This window comes from Agelaius tricolor, unplaced genomic scaffold (genome assembly GCF_023055355.1).
Source record: "Agelaius tricolor isolate 1412-34295 unplaced genomic scaffold, bAgeTri1.0.p SCAF_5, whole genome shotgun sequence".
Lineage (NCBI taxonomy): Eukaryota > Metazoa > Chordata > Aves > Passeriformes > Icteridae > Agelaius > Agelaius tricolor.
In genome coordinates this window covers 14,511,761-14,522,204 of record NW_027269265.1, presented here as the reverse complement: position 1 = coordinate 14,522,204, position 10,444 = coordinate 14,511,761, and the positions used below count along the sequence as shown (strand labels likewise).

At 35.9% G+C, this 10,444-nt stretch overlaps 1 protein-coding gene across 2 annotated transcripts in view; it reads right to left on the bottom strand.

Annotated features, from left to right (window-relative positions):
• Nucleotides 1–742: 742 nt before the first annotated feature.
• ATG2B (autophagy related 2B) overlaps nucleotides 743–10,444 on the bottom strand; it is a 45,058-nt gene continuing 35,356 nt past the window's right edge. For both annotated transcript variants that reach the window (XM_071426528.1, XM_071426529.1), the window contains exons 36-42: nucleotides 9,599–9,803; nucleotides 9,079–9,148; nucleotides 8,040–8,122; nucleotides 7,498–7,619; nucleotides 7,157–7,311; nucleotides 5,982–6,131; nucleotides 743–5,192 (exon numbers count right to left, since the gene is read on the bottom strand). In XM_071426528.1, the coding sequence (XP_071282629.1) occupies nucleotides 4,962–5,192; nucleotides 5,982–6,131; nucleotides 7,157–7,311; nucleotides 7,498–7,619; nucleotides 8,040–8,122; nucleotides 9,079–9,148; nucleotides 9,599–9,803 (1,016 nt within the window). In that variant the 3' untranslated portion in view covers nucleotides 743–4,961. The remainder of the gene's footprint in view (nucleotides 5,193–5,981; nucleotides 6,132–7,156; nucleotides 7,312–7,497; nucleotides 7,620–8,039; nucleotides 8,123–9,078; nucleotides 9,149–9,598; nucleotides 9,804–10,444) is intronic.

The window sequence follows — 10,444 nt, the reverse complement described above, 5'->3', positions numbered from 1 at the left end:
AACCTGAAGACATCAGGAATATCCCTGGTATTGCCTAGTATTGCAAAGAGATAAAGAACTCAGATACTTTCCTTCAATCCATCATGAGGCCTTGTTAAAGAAAAAGGACTTGGGGGAAGAGAAGATACACAGGTGGGAGTCAACTCCCCTCTTAAATGAAGGGTCGCTGTTTGCCACAAAGTGATCCAGCCTTATACAGCGACCACCCCTCACCCCCAAATGACATCATTACAAAACACAGCAGAAAATAGTTTCCACCTTTTCCAGGGATCTGGCACTGGCACCAGAATTCAATATTGTCCAGTACTCAGAATTCTAAGATCTCTTTTCAGAGGCTTGTAACTAAACACATATGAAGTGGGCATGAGAGAAGAATCCTGAAGAGAATTATTTTGCATTCTTCACAGGGTTTGGAAGCTGATGAAGCTTTAAAAGCCTCCACTAAATATAGAGATTAAAAAATACATTCTTAGTAACTAAATGCAGCAACGGGGGTGGGGGGGACACACAAAATCTGATCGTTCAGGTAAAGAGAGCTTTGTTGATGTAAAACAGAAGTGGTTTCAGGTTATATCAGTCAGCTTAAATAATTTCCTACCTTTTGACCTCTGTGTAATTTTAAAACTTTCTCTTTTTGAGTCAGTGATTTTTTTTAGATACAACTTTTAGCTTTACAGTTAATTCTGGTACTTTGAGAGACTGTTTTCTGTGTCAGTTATATTCACAGGTAGAGAAAACCAACTCAAGGAACAAATTAAGATATTTATTTTTGCTTTGTTACAAATTTGGGGGGGGATTTTCCATTAAATGCATTTAACAGACAACCTATTTGCACTCAGGCCTTTCAGCATTTTAATACGCTAAAATATATACTTTTGGTGCCATACAAATTATGGTTAAAAATAATTCTCAAGGACATACTGAGGGGACAAGAACTTTAAGCAAAATAACTCAAGTTGAAATAGTCAATTCCCTTCAACAGTGGTTTCTATTTCATGAGATTATATTCTTTACACTAGCAAACTATATACAAACAATACCACAAAACTACCATAAGTGCAAAAATGTAAAAAATATACACAAACATATACACAAATTGCCGTGTTTCTGTCTGAGCTACCTTACAGTTAAGAAACCCAGTACAAATGCATGATTTGTATTTATGTATTTGACTTGTAAGTATCTAATATTTAATTGTAAACAAGATTCAGCATGTAGAGCAACTTAAAACAGTTGTCAGAAGCATAAATCATGAGGCCTGGAGACTGAAGAACTGTGCACACTAGGATCCCAACTGACATAGATACCCACACTTTTTCTGACTTATCCTGCAGGGGCATTTACGGTACTTAAAAGATTTGGATGTATTCATCTACTCTAAACAAATTCTTGGATTTCATTCTTTTACAAAACGCATACATTTCAATATTCAAAGGAAAATCAGCATCACATTTGCAGGTGTGTAGATTTTCATGTTTGGTAAGAGTATCTTGTTCATTACCATTGAATAGCTTTTTGGTTTATTAAGAAACCTTTCTTGGCAACTCAATTAAGGAACAGTAAATGAAAGCAAGCAATGGATGTTCACAATCAACCACTTAGTGAGCAAATAGAAGCAGACACGTCCCTTAAGCACAGATGAACTCACGGGGGATTCATCCAGTGAGTCACTGACAATGCTGTTCATTAGGCAAGTACACATAGGGCACACTGCACTGCTAAAAACCAGCAGGATTTAGAAGAGATAGTGGAAAGAAAATGGAAGTTGCCTTTGCATTGATGTGATGATTTGCTCCTCTCAGTCACTGCTAAGATTCTTAGCAAGAATGGTTTGTTTGTTTTACAAAAGATGGCTATTTTTCAGGTACTTCCAGGCCACTCATCCATGTTTTATTTGAAACACCTGGATATTTAATAAAATCCAGGATGACAGTTCTATTAGGATGGTGCTGAGCTAAGTAACAGGAATAACAGTAGTAGTGTCAGGGTGTTTGGACAGAATTAAAGCATTGTCTATGCCAGTTTAAAGCCTCTACAAATATGAAAACTGCCCATATCTATAGCAACTGATTTCAATGGAAAATTCAAGTACAAGAATATTCTTTACAATCTCCTTGTGCTAATGGAAAATACAGTAATGTTATCCATAAGCTTCCATTTCCAGGGAATATGTCTCACTTTGTGTATTTTTTTTTAAGTGCTTGAAAATTCTTACAGTATTGAGCAGAGCATTTGATGAATCCCTTCTCATACATGATACTTTTTGATTTAAAACACAAGCTGAGCCCTACAAGACACATTCTTCAAACTAGTCTTTACACTAAGACTAGTTTGGTAAGTTTTGTGATTTTTTTCGGTTTTTTTTAAACATTTCAAACACTGCAACAATGCAGAAAATATATATACCCAAAACTACAAAACCATTTCCAAAATAAAATGTTGAAAAAAATTTAGAATCAATTTCACTGAAAAGCCCCAATAAAGTGCAAGCAGCAAATGAGAGGGTTTACATAGTGAAAAGTGAAGTTTAATAAATTTGTACAATCTGTATTGCTGACAATGAGAGACACGCTATAAAAATGTTTTACCTTGACATCATGCCCTCATATAAAAATATATTCTAGTTACCTTGCAGTACAGTTAGATCTTGACAGAATTGAAAAAGAAAAAAACAATGAAATGCCACTTCTTTTCAGCAGTGTCTGAAAGGCAGAAAATATGTAGATTTATGCTAATTAAGTGGATGAACTGGATTAGCTATTTACTAGTACCAGCTAATTACTAGTATACTAATTCCCATTGAAAAAGGTGCATTGCTACTTACTTGCATTGATTCACCACTACTTCTTGAGAAGGCATTCAGGAGGTGCCACATTGCCAACATGGAACTCATTCCTGTGCAAAATGCTCATGCTTTGAGCTCTCATTAAAGCAAAGCTCTCTAATTACTGAACAGAAGTATGCGCTACAGCAAGTATTTTTACATCAGAAAATATTTTAGGTTATTAAATCTGCAGGTATTTTTCCTCTCAAAAGCATCTCCTCCTGCTTGCAAGTCATTTAGCTGAAATAAGCAGGTTTTCAGTGCACCACAACTTCAATGATTCCAGTGAATTGAAACACAACTTTATAATATCACCTGTCACCCTATGCAGGAATTTGTTTTTACCTGGAACTTTGTTTCATGAAAAAAATAGAGCAGACTGCAGAAGTCTTCCCAACAGAGGGGATGTTTTCAAATCATTTACTGTCCAGCCAGATTCTTTGGTGTTCAGGAATACCTAGTATAGTATCAGCATGAACAAGCAGCAATTTTTTTTCCTTCATATACTCCTGCTTGTCCCTTAAGGCCCATCAGCAAAGTTTCTGCTAGAGGCAGGTTAATTGAACAAAGAATGAAAATACTTCCTCATCACCCTTTGAGACTGAAGTCTGATCAATAGCATCTGATGTCCCCCTTTCAGTGGGGATTTTCCACACGGCATATGGGCAGGATTTCCACTTACAACTAGCACAGAACTATAACAAATTTACATACTGGCTAGTCATTTAAAGTTTCATCTACTGAAATTCAAAATGAGTACTTTTCTATTCAAAAGAGTCTTTACTCTTTATTCTCCAGTTTTTGCTAATACAAAACAAAAGAAAGTTCATTATTGCACATCTATCGCCAAGACTTTCAACTGCCCCAAAATGGTGCAATGTCAGGTGCTTAGTAAAGCTCTGTGGAGACACATGTCACCTACTAAATGGTAAATAATGTCAGTACCAACTTGGATTTTAGAAGCTTTGCTGTCCTTTTTTGAAAACCTCTCACCGGTTCCCAGTTTCATTAGGACCCCAAATACTCACTATCAAATAACTGATGACACACAATCTAAAGTATGAATACCTTGTGAGAGCAGCAACTCTCCAACAATATGAACTTTAAATAAAAGCAGATTACTAAAATAAAGTCTGTATAGCCTTCTAACTATGAAATGATGAAATAATTTGTTTTTACTTATGATTTTTCATTCTTACAAAGAACTGTTGGCGACAATTAGAATTAACTGTTTTCCTGAACAGTAGATATTTTTAGCATTGTAATTAGTGTAACAGTAGACAAAAAAAAAATTTACATATAATGAGTTTAAATAAATTTAAGACACTTTTCTGTAGGATCATCATCAAATGATGCTCTTTTCAATAATTTGTGTAAGCTTCTAAACCACATAAAGGATAATGCACATTACATTTTATTCACACTATAAAAAAGCACAATATACAGGCCATATCCTTTAAAGTGCAACACAACAGAACATTTCTGCAACATTCAGGTTCTTCAAAAACCCACAAAAGTAGGTATTTAATAATTAGGAACAAATTCTGTTCGTAGGTGTATTGACACTGAATCTAAACTCTGAATGGTTATCAAGCTTGTCCTTGCTGTAAGTGCCACGCTAAAAGCGATGCTTATGACCATTAAACAGTATTATCTTATCTGCTTCCATATTAGACAGCCTCATGTCTCATGTCCACAATGAAAGCTTTTATCCTTTAGTCAGTGAAGAGCATCTGCAGAGCCCTTTATTGAAAACAGTTCTTTGACTATGCTCAGAAAAACTCTTTAAAGTCCACTTAGCTTCACCATACAGGCTACTGCTTCAGATGTCAAATCTACCACAAAAAATATGGTAAATGGAGCAGAGCAAGCATGTCTCTGAGTTGGCAGCGCATGCTTCACTATGTTTGGCACTATCTACCAAATGTATTGGTAACACACAGTACAAGCACGTACCAATTCGCTTTTCACTTCATAAATATTTTTGGTTGGATGTTTTGCTAGTAACAGTTGGAAAACCTCATTTGTTCCTGAGATGAGCATGACAAAACAAAGTGAGCTCCATCTAAAGCTGCCAACAGGACATTCTTCTGCATTTCCAGCCTTGCTACCTGCCTGCTGAGCCAGATTTACAATCTCAGTCCTCCCCAAGGCGCCACTTCTGAGATTCTTCTTGACGCACATCTGGCCTGATCTGGTTTCTCATTCCACCCAGGACATTGGAGGTGGCCTCTGTTGCAACAATGAAAGGTTTCACCACGGTTGGTGGGATTTGGCGGAGGACTCCTCCTACTGCTCCAGTGACTCCTCTGTTCTCATGCTCACGAGCAGCAGTCTCATAGATGGTTTGGGCTGTGTCCGTAATCCCCTTTAAGAAAATAAAGGGAATCAGTTACACTAAAAAAGAAAAAGCAACCTCTCCTAGTTTTAAGGGAAATTTTAAACTGCTCAGCATTTTTCTTCTTGGTGATTCATATTTTAACTGTAGTAAAACAATACTGATATAAATACGATTTTGTTCCTTCTAATGAGGCTTAAAATAACACTTCTATGGACTTAGAGATGTAAATATTTCATTTTATATGGTGGCACATCTTGTGCATAAAGGTAGAAACTTTGGGATACTGTAAACTACTGAAAAAATGACAAAATTCTCTGGAAACTCAGCTGACACCTTACTTCATAGACACTACATAAGGTGCAACAAACAAAGTAAAATACGAAATATAATAAAAACAGGTCAGCATTCTAATTTATAATACTCTGTCATAGTAGAGAAAGGTTTCACTTCTTTTAATCCTGCATTATGCTTAAACTCTACTTCCCTCACAATTAACAGCAACTGTAAAGGTGGTTGAGCAGAAAGGGAAGGGATGGGAAGGTGGGATGACACAGCACAGGAAATCAAGTTTACATGGCTCAGAATAATTGTAAGCCATCACTCAAGTCCTGCTCACACTCATCTGCCTGACATCTTAGGTTTCTCCTTTTTCCATTCAAGATTTCTGTTGGTTTAAGATAATTGATGAAGACAGTCTTGTTCAAAGCTGAAACCTCCTTCTCCATTTGCTCAGCCTAAACTTACATCTGTTATTTTGTAATGCCATTTTAGGAAATATTCTTAACTTTGGTTCCCAACAATTGGTTCTGCACTCACCTCTTTCACAACACTGTAGGCTTTGGCTACCCCCTCCCGCAGGTCAACCGGCTGAGGAGCCAGGCGATGGCGAGGGAACCGTTTGATCTTTTTTGCTTCAATGAAGGTAGGCCCTGGTGATACCATGTCATAAGCAGTTTCTGCAGCTGCCTGCACATCAGGAGCAAATGCAAAACACGTGTTATAGCACCTGATCACAAATTTTAACTACTAATATGGTGATGTCACTGAAATAAAAGAATTCTTACTCCATAAATAATATTCATTTGCATCAGATTACAGTTTTGTATAAGAACTTCTGGAATGTGCAGCTCTAACTATACATTAATTCCATAATGAAGGAATGAATGTTGTAGGTTTGGGTGGGGTTTTCTCTCCTCCTAATTGTTATCTCTTCAAAGGCATCCTCTAAACTGCATAAAATGCTCAAGATAGAAACTGAACATTTGATCAACAATTTATAAACGCACAAGCACACATATAATCCCACTTGTGATTAACAGCACTGGTTTTCTGACTATATATGTCCAAGCTAAGGTATATATATTATTTTTGCAAGATTAGGTGGTAAAACTGTATTTTCACTGTATTTTTTATATTAAGAAACATAAATTTATTAACACTTTAATCCAAGATTCCCTTAGTGTTAAATGCAGGAAGATTTACAGACATTGAGTAGATCTACAGAAATAGTATTAGTTTGGGTTTTTGAGGGGGTTTTTTGGCTGGTTTTGTGGGCTTGTTTTTTTAAAAATAAGCACAGAGAATCTGACGTTTTATAAAAAGGTAAGAATCTACTACTGGATAACACATATGCAACAAAGAGCTCATCTTTCTCAGCATCAGTGATTTTTTTAGAGAAGCTGAACATTTTCATATAAAACTGTACATTGCAATGCATTAAAGACATTAAGAAACAAGCAGCAGCTTACATGTTCAGCAGTATTTTAACAGAGTTTTCTAACCATTGCATTTGATACCATAGTGCTCACCTCACAGACTGCTGCAAACTTTGTCCAGTCTCTGCTTTCCTATTTATACAGCTGCCTTTTCTTTTTTAATAGATGCTCCCTAGCTTAAATCTATAGCATTTAGACATTAGCTTAATACAGAGCACTTACAAGACACACTTTTCATTTCATTTTACACCTAACTTCTGGAGTAATACACTCTACCTGTATAGTCTGAACCATTCTGTTTGTCAGCTCCAGTGCTGCCATGGCAGTGGAAGTACCAAAAGAAGCTGCTCCTCTTTGAAAGCCTCTGACAATACGACCGTCCTTGCGGTACTGCTCTATTGGCAGCCACACCAGGTCTTTCAGACCTTGCACTGAAAATGAAGACACAACACCCAAGTCAGACAGTTCTCTTACATATGCAGAATGCCTTGAAAGGAAGTGAAAACAAAGAGTCAACATGGTTTGTGGTGGTTTTTTGAGAGGGGAGAGGTGTTCTCTGGTTTTTAAAGAAACAAACACATTCATAGGTAGCTGAACAAAAGTAAGACTTAACTTACCTAACTGCACAAGCGAATGCATAGGCCCTACTCCTCCCAAAATTCCTGGTAGCTGGTTTTTCTTTATATCATTAAGCCATTCACTGATGGCATAGGAGAATAATTTATCCACACCTAATAAACTAAAGTAAATACAAGGATTATTTTTTTTAAATAAACAATTCCTAATAAGATAAATGCATTCATTATTCACTGATATAAAAGATGTCATTTAAACAAAAGGAAAGCTTCATCAAATGTCTTTTGTTGCTGTTGGCTAAGCCAAGTATTCAAATTGTACATGCTTCATAAAACAAACTCAAAACTGCATAATCACATCCAGTTCCATAGGAAGTGAACATGCAACTAAAATGAAAGTTTATCATCAAGAATAGCACATATATTAAATTCTGTTCTGAGTTAGAAGTTCTTGAATTATATACATTTGAAAAAAACCTAGAATCAAAAAGTATTCTGGATTTAAGAAGGGCATCTTAAGAGGAAATTTGCTCAAATTTGCAAATTTGCAATAGCAGTGTTGATCTACATTTTGAGAAACTTACCCATGTCTATAGCAAAGCCTCTTCAGCTTTAATTCTGAGCAGTTCAACTGAGCAAGCCCAATAAGAATCCCAGCTAATGTTCCCTGTAAGTGAAATATTTTGTTATCACATACATTTACTCAACCCATACAACCTGTGAGAAATAATTTCATCATCTCAACTCTTACTTACAAGTATTCTGTCTAAATATTCTCTCCCAGTCTCCCAAATGTGACTCGTCACAGTGCTATGAATCATGTTACATGGAAACTTGCAAAAAAGGAAACTTGGCTTAACCTGCTACTCAAAGAAAAATACCTGGATACAGGAGGGCTTCTTCAGAAATAATAAACTATAATAAATTATGCAAACATAGTTCTGGCTTTAGTGTGTCCCAGGCATTCTAAAGCTACCATATTTCATGTTTCATTTCTGATATCTCGGCAAATTCAAGAGGTTCCTGCTTTCCATATTTTCTTACTGATTTGCCATGATAAAGTACAAGTGTTTTTGTGCAACAGGATTTTTTTATGTCAGATTCTAAACTCAGTGTGATAAAGAATGCACATTTTAACAAGAACCATGGGCATTTTTTTCATCTGTAACAAATTCTGCTATTGCCACTGAGGCCTATATATTACTAGACTGCAAGGAAAGGAAACAAGGACAATAAACAACGCTATTTTGTTCTGGCATCAATGAGGAAAAAATAAAATAAAATGCACAATTATGGCATCAGACAGTGATATCATACTTTGAGGGGCACTGCAGCTCTACACTATGATTTCAAGCCAACCACGGAGCTCACAAATGTGACATTCAAGTTCTATCCTGGATTAATCATATTGGGGTATCCACCCCTAGTTTTCCAATTAGGAGTGAAATGAGGTTAAGCTTTACTAAAACTAAGGCGGGGGGGAAGTGTTTTATATTTGTCACAATAACATCGTTAATGAGTAGGGAGCATAAAAATATACCCCCATTCATGGGGAGCAGGGAGGGGAGAGCAAAACAAACAGCATCAAGTTTTTGTTCTATAGTATCAGCATTACACACAAACCTGATCCATGGAGACATGCTTGCCATGGTAATCAAGCCGTATTGGAACTTCTGATGTAAAGCGAAATTCTCTGGGACATAGAAAGCAAGTATTATAGTGAGAAACATGAAAAGGAAATGAAATTATCCTTCTGAAAAGAAACTCATGGTTTCCCATTCTCCTGGAATAGGATATCATACCCTTTTCTGTAAACCATAAATCTTTCTATTACTGTGTTAGTACTTCAGAATAAATGTACAAAATACAATGGCAAATTCAGCTTTTCTTGGTTTATTTACATCTATTTCAGGTTAGCATTTGTAATAAATTTTAAAGTCTTGCAAATGTGTTACTAATCCTCCAAGTGAAAATGTTAAAAAAAAAAAAAAAACCAAAAACAAGCAAACACCACAAAATGATGGTTCTGTGGGCAATATTTGCTTTCTACAAGCAGCCAATAAACAAAAAAATGCACCTTGCCTGAAGGACTGGAATAATTTATTACCACACTTTCTTAAAACTTTTTGTAACAAAAGTTTACCTGAAAAATACTGGCTGATCACTGTACGATGTTGTTTCTTGTGAGAACTGATCATCCTCTCCATTAACCACATCCATGGAATCAATGCTACCATTCTCATTTGCTTGCTTGTGTGATGCAAAAGAAATGACTGGACTTGGTTCCTTAAGGCTGCTGACATGCCTGGGCAAACTACACGTAACTTCAGCACCAGGAGACTTTTTGACTAAGAAAAGAAGTTACACACAGTAAAGTGACTCATATTTTTCACAGTGATTACACAGAGATTGTATTAAACAATTACTGCATCCTTAGTAAGTTCTAATGCTTATTAGTAGGAACTAGCAGGGCAATATTTAGATTCTCTCAGTTTTTGATAGAAGTTATTACATGCAGCTGAAGTTGAGGTTAGTGCATCAGCATAAATAATGTATCTGGTTCTAATGGCAGTACTGTGAGTGCTTCATTACCTATGCATTTCAGCATGACACCCCAACAGGAATAGGTAAAGAAAGTATAGCTGCTAAGAAATATCCAAATATACTTAATAGTGGAAATGTGCTTTTCAATATATACTGCTTTTGCATAAGATAATGTAATTGATAAGAAGTACTGCTTCAATAATAGCTTGAAGTTGTCCAACACAGAATTCAATTTTATAAATAAGCAGGACAAAGTATTAGTTTTATCTAATAAAAACTCCCAATAGCATATGCAGCCCTCAATTTTTCCAGAAGCTCTTATTAAATATCCTCCAATTTTGGTTCAACCTCCTTTTAGAAAATTAAGATTGTGGGTGTCAAAGACCTTTGTTCATATTTCTAAAATAAAAAGCTTAAATACCAAAGGCTTTTGAGTTCTAAAAAA